At 44.4% G+C, this 24,916-nt stretch overlaps 1 protein-coding gene across 1 annotated transcript in view; it reads right to left on the reverse strand.

The window, feature by feature from the left end:
- The window catches only part of SHISA8 (shisa family member 8), a 175,506-nt gene that overhangs the window by 43,934 nt on the left and 106,656 nt on the right, over nt 1-24,916 (reverse strand). Inside the window, exon 3 of the mRNA XM_053689055.1 lies at nt 9,553-9,699. Within this exon, the coding sequence (XP_053545030.1) occupies nt 9,553-9,699 (147 nt within the window). The remainder of the gene's footprint in view (nt 1-9,552; nt 9,700-24,916) is intronic.

The raw sequence follows: 24,916 nt of genomic DNA on the forward strand, positions 1-24,916 counted from the left end.
GTGGTGGTACAGAGAGAGGAGAGCAGCGCTGCTGTATGTGACAGGTTGGAGAGAGAGAGAGAGAGAGCAGCGCTGCTGTATGGTGACCAGGTCTGGAGAGAGAGAGAGAGCAGCACTGCTGTATGGTGACCAGGTCTGGAGAGAGAGAGAGAGAGAGAGAGAGAGAGCAGCGCTGCTGTATGGTGACCAGGTCTGGAGAGAGAGAGAGAGAGAGAGAGAGAGCAGCGCTGCTGTATGGTGACCAGGTCTGGAGAGAGAGAGAGAGAGCAGCACTGCTGTATGGTGACCAGGTCTGGAGAGAGAGAGAGAGCAGCGCTGCTGTATGGTGACCAGGTCTGGAGAGAGAGAGAGAGCAGCGCTGCTGTATGGTGACCAGGTCTGGAGAGAGAGAGAGAGAGAGAGAGAGAGAGAAGCGCTGCTGTATGGTGACCTGGCCTGGAAAGAGAGAGAGAGAGAGAGAGAGAGAGCAGCGCTGCTGTGTGGTGACCAGGTCTGGAGAGAGAGAGAGAGAGCAGCGCTGCTGTATGGTGAACAGGTCTGGAGAGAGAGAGAGAGAGCAGCGCTGCTGTATGGTGACCAGGTCTGAAGAGAGAGAGAGAGAGCAGCGCTGCTGTTTGGTGACCAGGTCTGGAGAGAGAGAGAGAGAGAGAGAGAGAGAGCAGCGCTGCTGTATGGTGACCAGGTCTGAAGAGAGAGAGAGAGAGAGCAGCGCTGCTGTTTGGTGACCAGGTCTGAAGAGAGAGAGCAGCGCTGCTGTTTGGTGACCAGGTCTGGAGAGAGAGAGAGAGAGAGAGAGAGAGAGCAGCGCTGCTGTTTGGTGACCAGGTCTGGAGAGAGAGAGAGAGAGAGAGCAGCGCTGCTGTGTGGTGACCAGGTCTGAAGAGAGAGAGAGAGAGCAGCGCTGCTGTTTGGTGACCAGGTCTGGAGAGAGAGAGAGAGAGAGAGAGAGAGAGAGAGAGAGAGAGCAGCGCTGCTGTATGGTGACCAGGTCTGAAGAGAGAGAGAGAGAGAGCAGCGCTGCTGTTTGGTGACCAGGTCTGAAGAGAGAGAGAGAGAGCAGCGCTGCTGTTTGGTGACCAGGTCTGGAGAGAGAGAGAGAGAGAGAGAGAGAGCAGCGCTGCTGTTTGGTGACCAGGTCTGGAGAGAGAGAGAGAGAGAGAGAGAGAGAGCAGCGCTGCTGTATGGTGACCAGGTCTGAAGAGAGAGAGAGAGAGCAGCGCTGCTGTTTGGTGACCAGGTCTGGAGAGAGAGAGCAGCGCTGCTGTATGGTGACCAGGTCTGGAGAGAGAGAGAGAGAGAGCAGCGCTGCTGTGTGGTGACCAGGTCTGGAGAGAGAGAGAGAGCAGCGCTGCTGTATGGTGACCAGGTCTGGAGAGAGAGAGAGAGAGAGAGAGAGAGCAGCGCTGCTGTATGGTGACCAGGTCTGGAGAGAGAGAGAGCAGCGCTGCTGTATGGTGACCAGGTCTGAAGAGAGAGAGAGAGAGCAGCGCTGCTGTTTGGTGACCAGGTCTGGAGAGAGAGAGAGAGAGCAGCGCTGCTGTATGGTGACCAGGTCTGGAGAGAGAGAGCAGCACTGCTGTGTGGCGACCAGGTCTGGAGAGAGAGAGAGAGCAGCGCTGCTGTATGGTGACCAGGTCTGGAGAGAGAGAGAGAGAGAGCAGCGCTGCTGTGTGGTGACCAGGTCTGGAGAGAGAGCAGCGCTGCTGTATGGTGACCAGGTCTGGAGAGAGAGAGAGAGAGAGAGAGCAGCGCTACTGTATGGTGACCAGGTCTGGAGAGAGAGAGAGAGAGCAGCGCTGCTGTATGGTGACCAGGTCTGGAGAGAGAGCAGCGCTGCTGTGTGGTGACCAGGTCTGGAGAGAGAGAGAGAGAGAGAGAGAGCAGCGCTGCTGTGTGGTGACCAGGTCTGGAGAGAGAGAGAGCAGCGCTGCTGTATGGTGACCAGGTCTGGAGAGAGAGAGAGAGAGAGCAGCGCTGCTGTATGGTGACCAGGTCTGGAGAGAGAGAGAGAGAGAGAGAGCAGCGCTGCTGTATGGTGACCAGGTCTGGAGAGAGAGAGAGAGAGCAGCGCTGCTGTATGGTGACCAGGTCTGGAGAGAGAGCAGCGCTGCTGTGTGGTGACCAGGTCTGGAGAGAGAGAGAGAGAGAGAGCAGCGCTGCTGTATGGTGACCAGGTCTGGAGAGAGAGAGAGAGAGAGAGAGAGATAGCAGCGCTGCTGTATGGTGACCAGGTCTGGAGAGAGAGAAAGAGCAGCGCTGCTGTATGGTGACCAGGTCTGGAGAGAGAGAGAGAGAGAGAGAGAGAGAGAGCAGCGCTGCTGTATGGTGACCAGGTCTGGAGAGAGAGAGAGAGAGAGAGAGCAGCGCTGCTGTATGGTGACCAGGTCTGGAGAGAGAGCAGCGCTGCTGTATGGTGACCAGGTCTGGAGAGAGAGAGAGAGAGAGAGCAGCGCTGCTGTATGGTGACCTGGTCTGGAGAGAGAGAGAGAGAGAGAGAGAGCAGCGCTGCTGTATGGTGACCTGGTCTGGAGAGAGAGAGAGAGCAGCGCTGCTGTATGGTGACCAGGTCTGGAGAGAGAGAGAGAGAGAGAGAGAGAGCAGCGCTGCTGTATGGTGACCAGGTCTGGAGAGAGAGAGAGAGAGAGAGCAGCGCTGCTGTGTGGTGACCAGGTCTGAAGAGAGAGAGAGCAGCGCTGCTGTGTGGTGACCAGGTCTGGAGAGAGAGAGAGAGAGAGCAGCGCTGATGTGTGGTGACCAGGTCTGGAGAGAGAGAGAGAGAGCAGCGCTGCTGTGTGGTGACCAGGTCTGGAGAGAGAGAGAGAGAGCAGCGCTGCTGTATGGTGACCAGGTCTGAAGAGAGAGAGAGAGAGAGAGAGAGAGAAGCGCTGCTGTTTGGTGACCAGGTCTGGAGAGAGAGAGAGAGAGAGAGAGAGCAGTGCTGCTGTATGGTGACCAGGTCTGGGGAGAGAGAGAGAGCAGCGCTGCTGTATGGTGACCAGGTCTGGAGAGAGAGAGAGAGAGAGCAGTGCTGCTGTATGGTGACCAGGTCTGGGGAGAGAGAGAGAGCAGCGCTGCTATATGGTGAACAGGTCTGGAGAGAGAGAGAGAGAGCAGCGCTGCTGTATGGTGACCAGGTCTGGAGAGAGAGAGAGAGAGAGAGAGAGAGCAGCGCTGCTGTGTGGTGACCAGGTCTGGAGAGAGAGAGCAGCGCTGCTGTATGGTGACCAGGTCTGGAGAGAGAGAGAGAGAGAGAGAGAGAGAGCAGCGCTGCTGTGTGGTGACCAGGTCTGGAGAGAGAGAGAGAGAGAGAGAGAGGGAGAGAGAGCAGCGCTGCTGTATGGTGACCATGTCTGGAGAGAGAGAGAGAGAGAGAGAGAGAGCAGCGCTGCTGTATGGTGACCAGGTCTGGAGAGAGAGAGAGAGAGAGCAGCGCTGCTGTATGGTGACCAGGTCTGGAGAGAGAGAGAGAGAGAGAGAGCAGCGCTGCTGTATGGTGACCAGGTCTGGAGAGAGAGAGAGAGAGAGAGCAGCGCTGCTGTATGGTGACCAGGTCTGGAGAGAGAGAGAGAGAGAGAGAGAGCAGCGCTGCTGTATGGTGACCAGGTCTGGAGAGAGAGAGAGAGAGAGAGAGAGAGAGCAGCGCTGCTGTATGGTGACCAGGTCTGGAGAGAGAGAGAGAGAGAGCAGCGCTGCTGTGTGGTGACCAGGTCTGGAGAGAGAGAGAGAGAGAGAGAGAGAGCAGCGCTGCTGTATGGTGACCAGGTCTGGAGAGAGAGAGAGAGAGAGAGAGAGAGCAGCGCTGCTGTATCGTGACCAGGTCTGGAGAGAGAGAGAGAGAGAGAGAAAGAGAGAGCAGCGCTGCTGTGTGGTGACCTGGTCTGGAGAGAGAGAGAAAAAACAGAATTTATGCTTACCTGATAAATTTCTTTCTCCAACGGTGTGTCCGGTCCACGGCGTCATCCTTACTTGTGGGAATATTCTCTTCCCCAACAGGAAATGGCAAAGAGCACAGCAAAAGCTGCCCATATAGCCCCTCCTCTGGCTCCGCCCCCCAGTCATTCGACCGATGGTTAGGAGAAAAAAAGGAGAAACTATAGGGTGCCGTGGTGACTGTAGTGTGGGAACCAATACCAAAGCTTTAGGACACGGATGAAGGGAGGGAGCAAATCAGGTTACCTAAACGGAAGGCACCACGGCTTGCAAAACCTTTCTCCCAAAAATAGCCTCCGAAGAAGCAAAAGTATCGAATTTGTAAAATTTGGCAAAAGTGTGCAGAGAAGACCAAGTCGCTGCCTTACATATCTGATCAACAGAAGCCTCGTTCTTGAAGGCCCATGTGGAAGCCACAGCTCTAGTAGAGTGAGCTGTGATTCGTTCAGGAGGCTGCCGTCCGGCAGTCTCATAAGCCAATCGGATGATGCTTTTCAGCCAGAAAGAAAGAGAGGTAGCAGTAGCTTTTTGTCCTCTCCTCTTACCAGAGTAAACGACAAACAAAGATGAAGTTTGTCTGAAATCCTTTGTTGCGTCTAAATAGAACTTTAAAGCATGGACCACATCTAAATTGTGTAACAAACGTTCCTTCTTTGAAACTGGATTCGGACACAGAGAAGGAACAACTATTTCCTGGTTAATATTCTTGTTGGAAACTACTTTTGGAAGAAAACCAGGCTTGGTACGCAAAACGACCTTATCTGCATGGAACACTAGATAGGGTGGATCACACTGCAAAGCAGATAATTCAGAAACTCTTCTAGCAGAAGAAATAGCAACCAAAAACAGAACTTTCCAAGATAGTAACTTAATATCTATGGAATGTAAAGGTTCAAACGGAACCCCTTGAAGAACTGAAAGAACTAAATTTAGACTCCAAGGAGGAGTCATGGGTCTGTAAACAGGCTTGATCCTGACCAAAGCCTGCACAAAAGCTTGTACATCTGGCAAAGCTGACAGGCGTTTGTGTAACAAAACGGATAAAGCAGAAAAATGTCCTTTTAGAGAACTCGCTGACAACCCTTTATCCAAACCCTCTTGGAGAAAGGAAAGAATCTTAGGAATTTTAATTTTACTCCAGGAGAATCCCTTAGATTCACACCAACAGATATATTTTTTCCATATTTTATGGTAAATCTTTCTAGTCACAGGTTTTCTGGCTTGGACCAGAGTATCTATCACTGAATTTGAAAACCCATGCTTGGATAAAATCAAGCGTTCAATTTCCAAGCAGTCAGCTGCAGAGAAACTAGATTTGGATGTTCGAACGGACCTTGTACTAGGAGATCCTGTCTCAAAGGTAGCTTCCATGGTGGAGCCGATGACATATTCACCAGGTCTGCATACCAAGTCCTGCGTGGCCACGCAGGAGCTATCAGAATCACCGAGGCCTTCTCCTGTTTGATCCTGGCTACGAGCCTGGGAAGGAGAGGAAACAGTGGAAACACTGCTAGGTTGAAGGACCAAGGCGCCACTAATGCATCCACCAGAGTCGCCTTGGGATCCCTGGATCTGGACCCGTAGTAAGGAACCTTGAAGTTCTGACGAGACGCCATCAGATCCATGTCTGGAATGCCCCATAATTGAGTTAACTGGGCAAAGACCTCCGGGTGGAGTTCCCACTCCCCCGGATGGAAAGTCTGACGACTCAAATAATCCGCCTCCCAGTTGTCTACTCCTGGGATGTGAATTGCAGATAGATGGCAGGAGTGAACCTCCGCCCATTTGATGATCTTGGATACCTCTCTCATCGCCAAGGAACTCTTTGTTCCTCCCTGATGGTTGATGTAAGCTACAGTCGTCATGTTGTCCGACTGGAATCTTATGAATCCGGCCTTCGCTAGTTGAGGCCAAGCCCGGAGGGCATTGAATATCGCTCTCAGTTCCAGGATGTTTATCGGGAGCAGAGACTCTTCCCGAGACCATAGACCCTGAGCTTTCAGGGAGTCCCAGACCGCGCCCCAGCCTAATAGACTGGCGTCGGTCGTGACAATGACCCACTCTGGTCTGCGGAAACTCATTCCCTGAGACAGGTGATCCTGAATCAACCACCAACGGAGTGAGTCTCGGGTTAACTGGTCTACTTGAATCTGGGGAGACAAGTCTGCATAATCCCCATTCCACTGTCTGAGCATGCACAGTTGCAATGGTCTTAGATGAATTCGAGCAAAAGGAACCACGTCCATTGCTGCCACCATTAGACCTATTACTTCCATGCACTGAGCTATGGAAGGCTGAGGAGTAGATTGAAGAACTTGACAAGCCTTTAGAAGCTTTAATTTTCTGACCTCTGTCAGAAAAATCTTCATTTCTACAGAATCTATTATTGTTCCTAGAAAGGGAACCCTTGTAGACGGGGACAGGGAACTCTTTTCCACGTTCACCTTCCACCCGTGAGACCTGAGAAAAGCTAATACAATGTCTGTATGAGCCCTTGATCTGGAAAGGGACGACGCTTGTTTAGGATGTCGTCTAGGTAAGGTGCCACTGCAATGCCCCTCGGTCTTAGAACCGCTAGAAGGGACCCTAGCACCCCCACTACCTTCATTTGAGGAATCATCTTGGGCAACCTTATTAAATGTGACAGTACTGTCCTTACTTTGTTTGGACGCCATGGCACAATTTTCACATACATTTGAAGGGGGGACCACCTTGGCCTCCATACATACAGAACATGTTCTATCTGAAGGTACAGACATGTTAGACAGGCTTATACAGGCTAATAATGCAATAAAACCGTTTTTAAACAAAACCGTTACTGTCTCTTTAAATGTTAAACAGAGCACACTTTATTTCTGAATGTGTGAAAAACTATGAAGGAAATATCCGATCCTTACCAAATTTGCACCCTAGTGTCTTAATGCTTTGAAAGTATTGCACACCAATTTTCAAGTTTGTAACCCCTTAAATGAGGAAACCGGAGCTATTTTATCAAATTAACAATTTTAAACCCACTACAGTCCCAGTCACAGCGTTTGCTGCGGCTTCACCTGTCCTTGGGGGTTATTCGCCACCGAAATAAGCCTTCCAGAAACGTTTTTAATGACCAACAGACCCTTTCACATGAAGCTGCATGCACTGCATAAAGAAGAAACTGCGCAATTAAGGCGCGAAAATGAGGCTCTGCCTACTAGAGTGAAAGGCCCTTCCTGACTGGAAAAAGGTGTCTAATGACTGCCTGGCACTTAAAAACGTTACCAAGTATTTTCAAGTTTTAAAACACTTCAAAATCACATATAAATATCGAATAAATCAATCGATTTAGCCCACAATAGTGTCAACCAGTATATAGCCCATTAATAAGCCTTCATTCTGTTATGAGTCTAAGAAAATGGCGTACCGATCCCAAAGAGGGAAAATGATAGTCTTCTAGCATTACTAAGTCTTGTTAGAAAATGGACTAGTCATACCTTGAGCAGAAAAGTCTGCAAACTGTTCCCCCCAACTGAAGTTCTCTGGGCTCAACAGTCCTGCGTGGGAACAGCAATCGATTTTAGTTACTGCTGCTAAAATCATACACCTCTTTTAAACAGAACTCTTCATCCTTTTCTGTTTTAGAGTAAATAGTACAAACAGGCACTATTTTAAAATAACAAACTCTTGATAGAAGAATGAAAAACTACAACTAAACACCACATACTCTTCACCATCTCCGTGGAGATGCTACTTGTTCAGAGCGGCAAAGAGAATGACTGGGGGGCGGAGCCAGAGGAGGGGCTATATGGGCAGCTTTTGCTGTGCTCTTTGCCATTTCCTGTTGGGGAAGAGAATATTCCCACAAGTAAGGATGACGCCGTGGACCGGACACACCAATGTTGGAGAAAGAGTGAGAGCAGCGCTGCTGTGTGGTGACCAGGTCTGGAGAGAGAGAGAGAGAGCAGCGCTGCTGTATGGTGACCAGGTCGGGAGAGAGAGAGAGAGCAGCGCTGCTGTGTGGTGACCAGTTCTGGAGAGAGAGAGAGAGAGAGAGAGAAAGAGAGAGAGAGAGAGCAGCGCTGCTGTGTGGTGACCAGGTCTGGAGAGAGAGAGAGAGCAGCGCTGCTGTGTGGTGACCAGGTCTGGAGAGAGAGAGAGAGAGAGAGAGAGAGAGAGAGAGCAGCGCTGCTGTATGGTGACCAGGTCTGGAGAGAGAGAGAGAGAGAGAGAGAGAAAGAGAGAGAGAGCAGCGCTGCTGTGTGGTGACCAGGTCTGGAGAGAGAGAGAGAGAGAGAGAGAGAAAGAGAGAGAGCAGCGCTGCTGTGTGGTGACCAGGTCTGGAGAGAGAGAGAGAGAGAGCAGCGGTGCTGTGTGGTGACCAGGTCTGGGGAGAGAGAGAGAGAGAGAGAGAGAGAGCAGCGCTGCTGTGTGGTGACCGGGTCTGGAGAGAGAGAGAGAGAGAGAGAGAGAGAGAGAGAGAGAGCAGCGCTGCTGTCTGGTGACCAGGTCTGGAGAGAGAGAGAGAAAGAGAGAGAGAGAGAGAGAGCAGCGCTGCTGTATGGTGACCAGGTCTGGAGAGAGAGAGAGAGAGAGAGCAGTGCTGCTGTGTGGTGACCAGGTCTGGAGAGAGAGAGAGAGAGAGAGAGCAGCGCTGCTGTGTGGTGACCAGGTCTGGAGAGAGAGAGAGAGAGAAAGAGAGAGAGAGAGAGCAGCGCTGCTGTATGGTGACCAGGTCTGGAGAGAGAGAAAGAGAGAGAGAGAGCAGCGCTGCTGTATGGTGACCAGGTCTGGAGAGAGAGAGAGAGAGAGAGAGAGAGAGAAAGAGAGAGAGAGAGCAGCGCTGCTGTATGGTGACCAGGTCTGGAGAGAGAGAGAGAGAGAGAGAGAGCAGCGCTGCTGTGTGGTGACCAGGTCTGGAGAGAGAGAGAGAAAGAGAGAGAGAGAGAGCAGCGCTGCTGTGTGGTGACCAGGTCTGGAGAGAGAGAGAGAGAGAGAGCAGCGCTGCTGTATGGTGACCAGGTCTGGAGAGAGAGAGAGAGAGCAGCGCTGCTGTATGGTGACCAGGTCTGGAGAGAGAGCAGCGCTGCTGTGTGGTGACCAGGTCTGGAGAGAGAGAGAGAGAGAGAGAGCAGCGCTGCTGTGTGGTGACCAGGTCTGGAGAGAGAGAGAGAAAGAGAGAGAGAGAGAGCAGCGCTGCTGTGTGGTGACCAGGTCTGGAGAGAGAGAGAGAGCAGCGCTGCTGTATGGTGACCAGGTCTGGAGAGAGAGAGAGAGAGAGAGAGAGAGAGAGCAGCGCTGCTGTGTGGTGACCAGGTCTGGAGAGAGAGAGAGAGAGAGAGAGAGAGCAGCGCTGCTGTATGGTGACCAGGTCTGGAGAGAGAGAGAGAGAGAGAGAGAGAGAGAGAGCAGCGCAGCTGTATGGTGACCAGGTCTGGAGAGAGAGAGAGAGAGAGAGAGAGCAGCGCTGCTGTATGGTGACCAGGTCTGGAGAGAGAGAGAGAGAGAGAGAGAGAGAGAGAGAGCAGCGCTGCTGTATGGTGACCAGGTCTGGAGAGAGAGAGAGAGAGAGAGCAGCGCTGCTGTGTGGTGACCAGATTACTGCAAGATGTTCTGCAGGATTACAAGCTCAGGAGCGCCTGCACTTACCCACAGCCTTTAGTGTAGCATACGTTGAAAACTCCTGGTCTTGCATAGGAATCCTAGGTACCAGTGTGCGGTTGTTGTGAGCAAATGAGAGACCGATTTGTGGCACCAGAGGGGAGTTTAGGGCCATGTTGTTGAAGTTAGTGTGATCTGTTGGGAAAATGACAGAGTTTAGTCTGAAATCCCAGCTGCCCTGCCTCAGTATTAGTAACTACCGACACGCTCATGTCTTTCTCTTATGTAATAGTCCTATAGAGAGCTTAAAACAGCACTGTGCAAACCGAGCCTGCTGCAGAGGTTTTAAACAAGTACTGTGTAATGTACAGTATATATCAGTAATTAAGTGCTGCATTACATAAGGTCTGTACACACAATAAATGTTTATATATGCATAGTATATATCAGTAATTAAGTGCTGCATTACATAAGGTCTGCGCACACAATAAATGTTTATATATGCACAGTATATATCAGTACTGTAATTAAGTGCTGCATTACATAAGATCTGTACACACAATAAATGTTTATATATGCACAGTATATATCAGTTATTAAGTGCCGCATTACATAAGGTCTGCACACAATAAATGTTTATATATGCACAGTAGATATCAGTAATTAACGCTGCATTACTAATGTCTGCGCGCACAATAAATGTGCATATATGCACAGTATATATCAGTAATTAAGTGCCGCATTACATAAGGTCTGTACACACAATAAATGTTTATATATGCACAGTATATATCAGTAATTAAGTACCACATTACATAATGTCTGCACAGACAATAAATGTTTATATATGCACAGTATATATCAATAATTAAAAGTGCTGCATTACAAAAGGTCTGCACACACAATAAATGTTTATATATGCACAGTATATATCAGTAATTAAGCACTGCATTACATAAGGTCTGCACACACAATAAATGTTTATATATGTACAGTATATATCAGTAATTAAGTGCCGCATTACATAAGGTCTGCGCACACAATAAATGTTTATATATGCACAGTATATATCAGTAATTAACGCTGCATTACTAAGGTCTGCGCGCACAATAAATGTGTATATATGCACAGTATATATCAGTAATTAAGTGCTGTATTACATAAGGTCTGCACACACAAAAGGAAATTTATGCTTACCTGATAAATTGATTTCTTCTACGATACGACAAGTCCACGGATTCAACCTTACTTGTGGGATATTATCCTCCTGCTAACAGGAAGTGGCAAAGAGCACCACAGCAGAGCTGTCTATATAGCTCCTCCCTTGACTCCACCCCCCAGTCATTCGACCGAAGGTATAGGAAGAAAAAGGAGAAACTAAAAAAGGTGCAGAGGTGACTGAAGTTTGAAAACAAAAATATAATCTGCCTAAAATGACAGGGAGGGCTGTGGACTCGTCGTATCGTAGAAGAAATCAATTTATCAGGTAAGCATAAATTTCATTTTCTTCTACTAGATACGACGAGTCCACGGATTCATCCTTACTTGTGGGATACAATACCAAAGCAACAGGACACTGATGAACGGGAGGGACAAGACAGATACCTAAACGGAAGGCACCACTGCTTGAAGAACATTTCTCCCAAAAATAGCCTCCGAAGAAGCAAAAGTATCAAATTTGTAAAATTTGGAAAAAGTATGAAGGGAGGACCAAGTCACAGCCTTACAAATCTGTTCAACAGAAGCATAGTTTTTAAAAGCCCATGTGGAAGCCACCGCTCTAATAGTATGAACCGTAATCTTTTCAGGAGGCTGCTGTCCAGCAGTCTCGTATGCCAGGTGGATGATGCCTTTCAGCCAAAAAGAAAGAGAGGTAGCCGTAGCTTTTTGACCCCTAAGCTTTCCAGAATAAACAATGAATAGAGAAGATGTTTGATGGAAATCCTTGGTCGCTTGTAAGTAAAATTTCAAGGCACAAACCACGTCCAAGTTATGTAACAGACGTTCCTTCTTAGACGAAGGATTAGGACACAAGGAAGGAACAACAATTTCCTGATTAATATTCTAATTTGAAACAACCTTAGGAAGGAATCCAGGTTTAGTACGCAAAACCACCTGTCAGAATGGAATATAAGATAAGGCGAATCACATTGTAACGCAGAATGCTCAGAAACCCTTTGAGCAGAAGAGATAGCAACTAAGAACAAAACTTTCCAAGATAAAAGCTTAATATCCATGGAATGCATGGGTTCAAACGGAACCCCTTGAAGAACATTGAGAACTAAATTCAAACTCCATGGCGGAGCAATAGGTTTAAACACAGGCTTGATTCTGATTAAAGCCTGACAAAAAGACTGAACGTCTGGGACATCCGCCAGACGCTTGTGTAGTAAAATTGACAAAGCAGAAATTTGTCCCTTTAAGGAACTAGCTGATAATCCCTTCTCCAATCCTTCTTGGAGAAAGGACAAAATCCTAGGAATCCTAACCCTACTCCATGAGTAGCCCTTGGATTCGCACCAATAAAGATATTTACGCCATATCTTATGGTAATTTTTCTAGTGACAGGTTTTCGAGCCTGAATCAAAGTATCAATGACCGACTCAGAGAATCCCCGCTTAGATAAAATCAAGCGTTCAATCTCCAGGCAGTCAGCTGCAGAAAATTTAGATTTGGATGTTGGAACGGACCTTGGATGAGAAGGTCCTGTCTCAATGGCAGTTTCCACGGTGGCAGAGATGACATGTCCACTAGATCTGCATACCAAGTCCTGCGTGGCCACGCAGGTGCTATCAGGATTACTGAAGCTCTCTCCTGTTGGATTCTTGCAATCAGACGAGGTAGGAGAGGAAATGGAGGAAACACATAAGCCAGGTTGAACGACCAAGGTACTGCTAGAGCATCTATCAGTACAGCTTGGGGATCCCTTGACCTGGACCCGTAACGAGGAAGTTTGGCATTCTGACGAGATGCCATCAGATCCAATTCCGGTGTACCCCATTGATGAATCTATGACGCAAACACCTCCGGATGGAGCTCCCACTCCCCCGGATGAAAAATCTGACGACTTAGAAAATCCGCTTCCCAGTTCTCTACTCCTGGGATATAGATTGCTGATAGGTGGCAAGAGTGAGTCTCCGCCCATCGGATTATCTTTGAAGCCTCTATCATCGCTAGAGAACTCTTTGTTCCCTCTTGATGATTGATATATGCTACAGTCGTGATATTGTCTGACTGGAATCTTATGAATTTGGCCAAGGCCAACTGAGGCCACGCCTGAAGCGCGTTGAATATTGCTCTCAGTTCCAGAATATTGATTGGTAATAGGGACTCCTCCTGATTCCAAACACCCTGAGCCTTCAGGGAATTCCAGACTGCACCCCAGCCCAAGAGGCTGGCATCCGTCGTCACTATGACCCATGCTGGCCTGCGGAAACACATTCCCTGGGACAGATGATCCTGTGACAACCACCAAAGAAGAGAGTCTCTGGTCTCTAGGTCCAGATTTATCTGAGGAGATAAATTTGCATAATCCCCATTCCACTGTCTGAGCATGCACAGCTGCAGTGGTCTGAGATGAAAGCGAGCAAACGGAACAATGTCCATTGCCGCTACCATTAACCCAATGACCTCCATACACTGCGCCACTGATGGCCGAGGAATGGACTGAAGTGCTCGGCAAGTGGTTAGAATCTTTGACTTTCTGACCTGCGTCAGAAAAATTTTCATGTCTACCGAGTCTATCAGAGTTCCCAAGAATGGAACTCTTGTTAGTGGAACTAGTGAACTCTTTTCTATATTAACTTTCCAACCGTGAGTTCTTAGAAATGACGATGTCCGTGTGAGATTTGGTCAGGTGATAAGTTGACGCCTGGATCAAAATATGCCCCGCTATGCCCCGCGGCCTGAGAACCGCCAAAAGGGACCCTTTTTGAAGATTCTGGGAGCTGTGGCCAACCCGAAAGGGAGGGCCACGAACTGATAATGTTCGTCCAGAAAGGCAAACCTTAGAAACTGATGATGATCCTTGTGGATAGGAATGTGAAGATACGCATCCTTTAGGTCCACGGTGGTCATATATTGACCCTCCTGGATCATTGGTAAAATTGTTCGTATAGTCTCCATCTTGAACGATGGGACTCTGAGAAATTTGTTTAGGCATTTGAGATCTAAAATCGGTCTGAAGGTTCCCTCTTTTTTGGGAACCATGAACAGATTTGAGTAAAACCCCTGTCCCTGCTCTAGTTTTGGAACTGGACAAATTATACCCATGGTATAGAGGTATTTTACATAGCGTAAGAACGCCTCTCTTTTTGTCTGGTCTACAGACAAACGTGAAAGATGAAATCTCCCTCTTGGGAGAAAATCCTTGAATTCTAGCCGATACCCCTGGGTCACAATTTCTAATGCCCAGGGATCCTGAACATCCCTTGCCCAAGCCTGAGCGAAGAGAGAAAGTCTGCCCCCTACTAAATCCGGTCCCGGATCGGGGGCTGCCCCTTCATGCTGTCTTGGTAGCAGCAGCGGGCTTCTTAACTTGTTCACCTTTATTCCAGGCCTGGTTAGGTCTCCAGACTGACTTGGATTGTGCAAAATTCCCCTCCTGCTTTGTGGCGGAAGAGGAAGTAGAGGGTCCACCTTTAAAGTTTCGAAAGGAATGAAAATTATTTTGTTTAGCCCTCATCTTAACAGTCTTATCCTGAGGTAGGGCATGAACTTTACCTCCAGTAATGTCAGAAATGATTTCCTTCAGTTCAGGCCCGAATAGGGTCTTGCCTTTAAAAGGAATAGCTAAAAGCTTAGATTTTGATAATACATCAGCAGACCAAGATTTAAGCCATAACGCTCTATGCGCTAAAATTGCAAAGCCTGCATTATTCGCCGCTAATTTAGCCATTTGAAAAGCGGCATCAGTAATAAAAGAATTAGCTAGCTTGAGAGCCTTAATTCTATCCAAAATATCATCTAATGGGGTCTCAACCTTAAGAGACTCCTCTAGAGCCTTGAACCAAAAAGCTGCTGCAGTAGTAACTGGAACAATGCACGCTATAGGTTGTAGAAAAAAACCCTGATGAATAAACAATTTCTTTAGAAGACCCTCCAATTTTGTATCCATAGGATCTTTGAAAGCACAACTGTCCTCAATAGGTATAGTTGTACGCTTAGCTAGGGTAGAAATAGCTCCCTCCACCTTAGGGACCGTTTGCCAAGAATCCCAAATGGTGTCAGATATGGGAAACATTTTCTTAAAAGTAGGAGGGGGAGAGAACGGAATGCCTGGTCTATCCCATTCCTTAGTAACAATGTCCGAAATTCTTTTAGGGACTGGAAAAACATCAGTGTAAGTAGGTACCTCTAGATATTTATCCATCTTACACAATTTCTCTGGTGGTATTACAATAGGGTCACAATCATCCAGAGTCGCTAAAACCTCCCGGAGTAACAGGTGGAGGTGTTCAAGCTTAAATTTAAAGGACATCATGTCCGAGTCTGTCTGAGGTAATACATTTCCTGAATCTGAAAGCTCTCCCTCAGACAGCAATTCCCCGACCCCCAAATCAGAACACTGTGAGGGTACATCGGAAATGGCCAATAAAGCATCAGAGGGCTCAGCATTTACCTTAATACCGGACCTACTGCGCTTACCTTGTAAACCTGGCAGTTTAGATAACACCTCTGTAAGGGTAGTAGACATAACTGCAGCCATATCTTGCAGAGTAAAAGAATTAGACGTACTAGAAGTACTTGGCGTCGCTTGAGTGGGAGTTAGAGGTTGTAACACTTGGGGAGAATTGGATGGCATAATCTGGTTCTCTTCAGACTGAGAATCATCCTGAGACATACTTATATCACTTAAAATATGTTCTTTGCAATGTAAGGCCCTTTCAGTACATGAGGGACACAATGTAAGTGGGGGTTCCACAATGGCTTCTAAACACATAAAGCATTGACTTTCCTCAATGTCAGACATGTTGAACAGGCTAGTAATGACCACAAAAAGTCTTGAAAACACTTTATTTAATGATAAAAACAACAATTTGCAAAACGGTACTGCGCCTTTAAGAAGTAAAAAAAGCACACAATTTTTCCAAATCTGCTTTAAAATGCACCACAAGTAAGGGACAAATTAACCCTCTATGGGAAAAAACATTACCCAAAAACGTTATAACAAATAGATTAGCAAACCCCTGCCTACCTGCCCTCAGGGGTCTGAGAAATCTCACTATAACTTTGTTAGGCTATGTCTTCAGTTTGGGCCCACCGGAGCTGAAGTTTGCTGCCTTCATATGAAAATCAACTGCGCATGGGGGCGTGTCTCTGGGCAGCACCTTGAATGGTGGCAATATTGGCAGCTCTGTGCAAACTGCTGTTAAATTGCCAATTATCAGCAGCTCCTCTACTCATCTGCTTCTGAAAATGCAAGCTTAATACCAATGAGACTGAGTTATTTCGATTGTTATAAAAATTTGTTAGAGGAACTGCACTTTCTTGCCGATCCGGAGCGTTGAGGCCTGTGGCGGCCCACAGCGGTAGAGGCCTTCAACACCCCCCCCTGAGAAGCAGGGTTGGGCAGTGTTATATCACTGCTATCTATCTATTTCCGATTGAAGATACACTTCAAGGATGTTAAACAGCTTTGAGACAGAGATTTTGCAACTCTTGCAAGACCATTTTCGATCCCTCGAGCAACGCCTATGTGAGGCCTTCGGGATAGAACAAGAGAGCCAGCAAACACTGAAACATGCTGCAGAGGAACTTGTACCCTTTCATCCACCTACAGAAACACAAGATCTACAGGACCGTGTTATACAGGGGTACATACAGGATGCCGCAGCCTTCCCTGAAGATGAACATGCTCCTCTTCAGATTGGAGATGCCCTTCGGCAGACCCAAGCTCTGACTGCTTGCGGAACAATGGCGGACTCGCAGGCGGTTGCGCTGCTACAGGGCGGAGATGCCTCAGGCGCAGAGAGACCATACCACACACGAGTCACACTTACTCCTGAACTTACCGTTGGTTGTATTGTACAGCCGAACGGGGAGTAGATGTCACTCAAAAGAAATACTCCTAGGGCCGAGACGGAGGTACACGCGGCGGCGTGCCATACACCTACAAGGAGTGAAATGGGACAGAGCGCCGAGGCCTCAGCATACAGATCGGGCCAGAATACCAAGGTACTTTGGCAACTAACACCCTCTAATCAAAAGAGGGTTCCTTATTATCCTGGCGGTGTGGCCCAATATCGGAGGGGGACAGAGGCTGTCCATAGCTTAACCAGTGGAAGAGCCGCCAGTTCTTTTGGGAAGCCTGGTGTGAGCCATTACACACTAAGTGCCGAATATCCTCAGGTAAAGAGAGGAGACAAGTGTGAGCAGAATTATCTTGAGCCCAATATACAGAATGCAGCTCTCTGGAAACATGATACCAGTTATACCCCTATGCTGAGACTTGCTATAATGATCCAGTACAGGTCTGGAATCGGCTGAACATTTGTTGCTCTATACGGCAGCATAAGTGATTTTACAACACGCTGAACTATTACAGCATGAACAATTACCTATTATGCTACCCTCTCTCGACTATGGTTGACCACTCGTTCTCTAGAGGCACCTATTTTGTTTATAATCCCCCTACATACTCTGAAATGTGTCCTAATGATGGCAACTAAGCCTGATATGTGGATGACTTTGTCCCTACTTGTTAACTCTTTATTCCTATGCACACAACAATGGTTTATAATACAGCCCTCTGCCTCTATATTGTTTACTTTTGCTCCCAATACCATGCCTGTACACCACTGTGCTCCCTCCCTATAAAGGTCTAAGTTTTAATCCAGGATATACATATTATCTCCTATCTAAAACTTTACTGATATCGGAGATGAGTGACCTGCCTGCTCTTATAACTAACTTACACTATGCTAGTATTTACCTATATCTTATACTGCAGGTGAGCTTTATTTACCCTCAACTATGTTCTGGAAACTTGTGTAGTCAACCACCACTTTATTCTGATAATTACTGAACTACTAGCGGCCGTGGCATCAAAGCCTACTTTATTAACATATTCGTTGCTTTAGCGTTTGGTAATGGGAGTTCAGGTTAATCAGCTTCTGTGTATGTATATATGTGTATTTTTTTTTATTTTGATTCTCTAACAGTTACAGAGATGCCTTGAGACAGATATGACTTGCATCTTATCAGAGGCAAACAACTTATATTTATTTAAACTGCTCATGTTTAACATCCTCCTATATGGTTTTGTACAATATGATTGTTCCATATTGCTATAGTCCTTCAGTCATTCCCTAACCCAAGAAGCTTGTTAAGAGTCCAAAGAGTAATACTTGATATGTCCCCCCTTTTGCTCCCTTTTAATAGTATGGTATATGCCAATGTTACTTGTCCAAGAGAGGCCATTGTTTTTCATATGGGGATTTATTTTCCTGAGTCTGGGCACTCGATTATAGGGGTTAACTGTTTGTTTATAATAAAAAATGAGGTTTATCAGTAGAGACCCAAAAGTGGTTTCCAGTATTGGCAGCAACCTCCTACAGCTGACTTGTTCATTTGGGAGGTCCAAAAGTGGCCTCATATATTATTTGGGAGGTACATAGAACATTAGGCAACCATTTGACATAGTAGATATTTCCTCTGCAGGTACAAATGTTGAAAATGTAATCTGATATACCTTATACTGCTTGTATTTTTATATTTATTATGCTATATTCTTATTATGTATGCCTTTCTCCAAACCTCAAATAAAAACTATTTAAAAAATGAAAAAAAATAAAAAAAAATTAACTGCGCATCTGAGGCGCAAAAATTAGGCCCCGCCCATCCTATGCGATGTCTCTCTGCCTAACACAACCGCTGTAAAGCGGTATAGGAACTAGCCATGTGGGTTTATCAGTAATTAAGTGCTGCATTACATAAGGTCTGCACACACAATAAATGTTTATATGTGCACAGTATATATCAGTAATTAAGTGCAGCATTACATAAGGTCTGCACACACAATAAATGTTTATATATGCACAGTATATATCAGTAATTAAGTGCTGCATTACATAAGGTCTGCACACACAATAAATGTTTATATATGCACAGTATATATCAGTAATTAAGTACTGCATTACATAAGGTCTGCACACACAATACATGTTTATATATGCACAGTATATATCAGTAATTAAGTACCACATTACATAAGGTCTGCACACACAATAAATGTTTATATGTGCACAGTATATATCAGTAATTAAGTGCAGCATTACATAAGGTCTGCACACACAATAAATGTTTATATGTGCACAGTATATATCAGTAATTAAGTGCAGCATTACATAAGGTCTGCACACACAATAAATGTTTACATATGCACAGTATATATCAGTAATTAAGTGCTGCATTACTTAAGGTCTGCACACACAATACATGTTTATATATGCACAGTATATATCAGTAATTAAGTGCTGCATTACATAAGGTCTGCACACACAATAAATGTTTATATGTGCACAGTATATATCAGTAATTAAGTGCAGCATTACATAAGGTCTGCACACACAATAAATGTTTATATATGCACAGTATATATCAGTAATTAAGTGCTGCATTACATAAGGTCTGCACACACAATAAATGTTTATATATGCACAGTATATATCAGTAATTAAGTACTGCATTACATAAGGTCTGCACACACAATACATGTTTATATATGCACAGTATATATCAGTAATTAAGTACCACATTACATAAGGTCTGCACACACAATAAATGTTTATATGTGCACAGTATATATCAGTAATTAAGTGCAGCATTACATAAGGTCTGCACACACAATAAATGTTTACATATGCACAGTATATATCAGTAATTAAGTGCTGCATTACTTAAGGTCTGCACACACAATACATGTTTATATATGCACAGTATATATCAGTAATTAAGTACCACATTACATAAGGTCTGCACACACAATAAATGTTTATATGTGCACAGTATATATCAGTAATTAAGTGCAGCATTACATAAGGTCTGCACACACAATAAATGTTTACATATGCACAGTATATATCAGTAATTAAGTGCTGCATTACTTAAGGTCTGCACACACAATAAATGTTTATATATGCACAGTATATATCAGTAATTAAGTGCTACATTACATCAGGTCTGCACACACAATAAATGTTTATATATGTACATTATATATCAGTAATTAAGTGCTGCATTACATAAGGTCTGCACACACAATACATGTTTATATATGCACAGTATATATCAGTAATTAAGTACTGCATTACATAAGGTCTGCACACACAATAAATGTTTATACATGCACAGTATATATCAGTAATTAAGTGCTGCATTACATAAGGTCTGCACACACAATACATGTTTATATATGCACAGTATATATCAGTAATTAAGTACTGCATTACATAAGGTCTGCACACACAATAAATGTTTATATATGCACAGTATATATCAGTAATTAAGTACTGCATTACATAATGTCTGCACACACAATACATGTTTATATATGCACAGTATATATCAGTAATTAAGTACCGCATTACATAAGGGGGCCTAGTTATCAAGCCGTCAACCTCAAATACGCTGGCGTTCCGCAGCGTATTTGTGGCGAGGCTAATTCGCCTTAGTTATCAAAGGCTAGAGACCGGCAAAAGTAGAATTTTGTGACGTAATCTTCGATCCGCCGGACTCAGTCCGACACAGATCGATTCTTACGTCACTCCAGATGTTCCGCACACAAGTGCGGCACAATCTGACTACTTTTGCTAGTTATCAAAAAACTAGCAGGTACGCTCGGCACTTTTCCGGCCCAGCATACCTGGTTTTCAAACCGCCACCCTGGAGGCGGCGGATCCCATAGGAATCAATGGGAGTCTGACCATAGCGAAAGTACAAGTTCGCTGCTACCAGATATCCCATTGATTCCTATGGGAGCTGTCTACACCTAACACCCTAACATGTACCCCGAGTCTAAACACCCCTAAGCTGTCCCCCCCTACACCGCCGCAACTAAATAAAGTTATTACCCCCTAAACCGCCGCTCCCGGAGCCCACCGCAAGCTACTCTATACATATTAACCCCTAAACCGCCGCTCCCTGACCACGCAGCAACTATAATAAATGTATTAACCCCTAAACCGCCGCTCCCGGAGCCCACCGCCACCTACATTATACCTAGTAACCCCTATCCTGCCCCCCCTATACTGCCGCCCTCTATAATAAAGTTATTAACCCCTATCCTGCCGATCCCGCATCTCGCCGCAACTAAATAAATAGTTTAACCCCTAAACCGCCACTCCTGGACCCTGCCGCAACCTATATTAAATTTATTAACCCCTAATCTGCCCCCCCTACACCGTTGCCACCTATAATACATTTATTAACCCCTATCCTGCCCCCCACTACACCGCCGCCACTGTAATAAATTTATTAACCCCTAAACCTAAGTCTAACACTAACCCTAACACCCCCCTAACTTAAATATTAATTAAATAAATCTAAATAATATTTCTATTATGAACTAAATTAATCCTATTTAAAACTAAATACTTACCTTTAAAATAAACCCTAATATAGCTACAATATAAATAATAATTATATTGTAGCTATCTTAGGATTTATTTTTATTTTACAGGCATCTTTCAATTTATTTTAAATAGGTACAATAGTTATTAACTATTTAATAGCTTACCTAGCTAAAATAAAGAGAAATTTACCTGTAAAATAAAAACTAACCTAAGTTACAATTACACCTAACACTACACTATCATTAAATAAATTATTCCTATTTAAAACTAAATACTTACCTGTAAAATAAACCCTAAGATAGCTACAATGTAATTAATAATTACATTGTAGCTATTTTAGGATGTATATTTATTTTACAGGTAACTTTGTATTTATTTTAGCTAGTTAGAATAGTTATTAAATAGTTATTAACTATTTAATAACTACCTAGCTAAAAGAAATACAAAATTACCTGTAAAATAAATCCTAACCTAAGTTAGAATTAAACCTAACACTACACTATCATTAAATTAATTAAATAAATTAACTACAAATAACTACAATTAAATACAATTACATAAACTAACTAAAGTACAAAAAATAAAAAAAGCTAAGTTACAAAAAATAAAAAAAATAAGTTACAAATATTTTAAAAATATTACAACAATTTTAAGCTACTTACACCTAATCTAAGCCCCCTAATAAAATAACAAACCTCCCCAAAATAAAAAAATGCCCTACCCTATTCTAAATTTAAAAAGTTCAAAGCTCTTTTACCTTACCAGCCCTTAAAAGGGCTTTTTGTGGGGCATGCCCCAAAGAATTCAGCTCTTTTGCCTGTAAAAGAAAAATACAACCCCCCCAACATTAAAACCCACCACCCACATACCCCTAATCTAACCCAAACACCCCTTAAATAAAAATAACACTAATCCCCTGAAGATCATCCTACCTTGAGTCGTCTTCACTCAGACGAGCAGCGATGGAACCGAAGAGGAGACCCGGAGCGGCAGAAGTTATCCTGCAAGGGGCGCTGAAGAAATCTTCCATCCGATGAAGTGATCCTCCAGTCGGCACTGAAGAAGTCTTCCATCCGGGCGATGTCATCTTCCAAGAGGCGCTGAAGAAGTCTTCTATCCGGGCGATGTCATCTTCCAAGCGGGGTCTTCAATCTTCATCCCGCCGACGCGGAACATCCTTCTTTACCGACGGAGTACCGACGAATGAAGGCTCCTTTAAGGGACGTCATCCAAGATGGCGTCCCTTCAATTACGATTGGCTGATAGGATTCTATCAGCCAATCGGAATTAAGGTAGGAAAAATCTGATTGGCTGATTGAATCAGCCAATCAGATTCAAGTTCAATCCGATTGGCTGATCCAATCAGCCAATCAGATTGAGCTCGCATTCTATTGGCTGATCGGAACAGCCAATAGAATGCGAGCTCAATCTGATTGGCTGATTGGATCAGCCAATCGGATTGAACTTGAATCTGATTGGCTGATTCAATCAGCCAATCAGATTTTTCCTACCTTAATTCTGATTGGCTGATAAAATCCTATCAGCCAATCAGAATTGAAGGGACGCCATCTTGGATGATGACCCTTAAAGGAGCCTTCATTCGTTGGTAGTCCGTCGGTAAAGAAGGATGTTCCGCGTCGGCGGGATGAAGATTGAAGACCCCGCTTGGAAGATGACATCGCCCGGATAGAAGACTTCTTCAGCGCCTCTTGGAAGATGACATCGCCCGGACGGAAGACTTCTTCAGCGCCGACTGGAGGATCACTTCATCGGATGGAAGATTTCTTCAGCGCCCCTTGCAGGATAACTTCTGCCGCTCCGGGTCTCCTCTTCGGTTCCATCGCTGCTCGGCTGAGTGAAGACGACTCAAGGTAGGATGATCTTCAGGGGATTAGTGTTAGGTTATTTTAAGGGGGGTTTGGGTTAGATTAGGGGTATGTGGGTGGTGGGTTTTAATGTTGGGGGGGTTGTATTTTTCTTTTACAGGCAAAAGAGCTGAATTCTTTGGGGCATGCCCCACAAAAAGCCCTTTTAAGGGCTGGTAAGGTAAAAGAGCTTTGAACTTTTTTAATTTAGAATAGGGTAGTGCATTTTTTTATTTTGGGGGGGTTTGTTATTTTATTAGGGGGCTTAGATTAGGTGTAAGTAGCTTAAAATTGTTGTAATATTTTTAAAATGTTTGTAACTTATTTTTTTTATTTTTTGTAACTTAGCTTTTTTATTTTTTGTACTTTAGTTAGTTTATGTAATTGTATTTAATTGTAGTTATTTGTAGTTAATTTATTTAATTAATTTAATGATAGTGTAGTGCTAGGTTTAATTCTAACTTAGGTTAGGATTTATTTTACAGGTAATTTTGTATTTCTTTTAGCTAGGTAGTTATTAAATAGTTAATAACTATTTAATAACTATTCTAACTAGCTAAAATAAATACAAAGTTACCTGTAAAATAAACATAAATCCTAAAATAGCTACAATGTAATTATTAATTACATTGTAGCTATCTTAGGGTTTATTTTACAGGTAAGTATTTAGTTTTAAATAGGAATAATTTATTTAATGATAGTGTAGTGTTAGGTGTAATTGTAACTTAGGTTAGTTTTTATTTTACAGGTAAATTTCTCTTTATTTTAGCTAGGTAAGCTATTAAATAGTTAATAACTATTTAATAGCTATTGTACCTAGTTAAAATAAATTAAAATTTGCCTTTAAAATAAAAATAAATCCTAACATAGCTACAATATAATTATTATTTATATTGTAGCTATATTAGGGTTTATTTTAAAGGTAAGTATTTAGTTTTAAATAGCATTAATTTAGTTCATAATAGAAATATTATTTAGATTTATTTAATTAATATGTAAGTTAGGGGGTGTTAGGGTTAGTGTTAAACTTAGGTTTAGGGGTTAATAATTTTATTACAGTGGCGGTGGTGTAGTGGGGGGCAGAATAGGGGTTAATAAATGTATTATAGGTGTAGGGGGGGCAGGATAGGGGTTAATAAATTTAATATAGGTTGCGGCAGGGTCAGGGAGCGGCGGTTTAGGGGTTAAACTATTTATTTAGTTGCGGCGAGGTGCGGGATCAGCAGGATAGGGGTTAATAACTTTATTATAGAGGGCGACGGTATAGGGGGGGCAGGATAGGGGTTACTAGGTATAATGTAGGTGGCAGCGGTGTCCGGGAGCGGCGGTTTAGGGGTTAATACATTTATAAGAGTTGCGGCGGGGTCTAGGAGCGGCGGTTTAGGGGTTAGTAACTTTATTGAGTCGCGGGGGGCTCCGGGGGCGCCGGTATAGGGGGTAGAACAGTGTAGTTAGTGTGGGTGCTTAGTGACAGGCTAGCAAGAGAGCTGTAAAAAAGCCGAAGAGCAGCAAGATCGGATGAGTGATAACTCTCACAGTCCGCTGCTCATTGCCCCGTACTTAGTGCGCGGCTTTTTGACAGCTTTTTTGATAACTTAGGCGAATTTTTGCAGGTCCACGGCGGCGATGTGAGGCGAGCTTAGGCGGGCGTATTGGGCCGGCGAAGGCAGGAAAAGTAGACACGTTGATAACTACCCCCCAAGGTCTGCACACACATTAAATGTTTATATATGCACAGTATATATCAGTAATTAAGTGCTGCATTACATAAGGTCTGCACACAGAATAAATGTTTATATATGCACAGTATATATCAGTAATTAAGTGCCACATTACATAAGATCTGCACACACAATAAATGTTTATATATGCACAGTATACAGGGAGTGCAGAATTATTAGGCAAGTTGTATTTTTGAGGATTAATTTTATTATTGAACAACAACCATGTTCTCAATGAACCCAAAAAAACTCA

The sequence above is a fragment of the Bombina bombina genome, chromosome 7 (genome assembly GCF_027579735.1).
Source record: "Bombina bombina isolate aBomBom1 chromosome 7, aBomBom1.pri, whole genome shotgun sequence".
Lineage (NCBI taxonomy): Eukaryota > Metazoa > Chordata > Amphibia > Anura > Bombinatoridae > Bombina > Bombina bombina.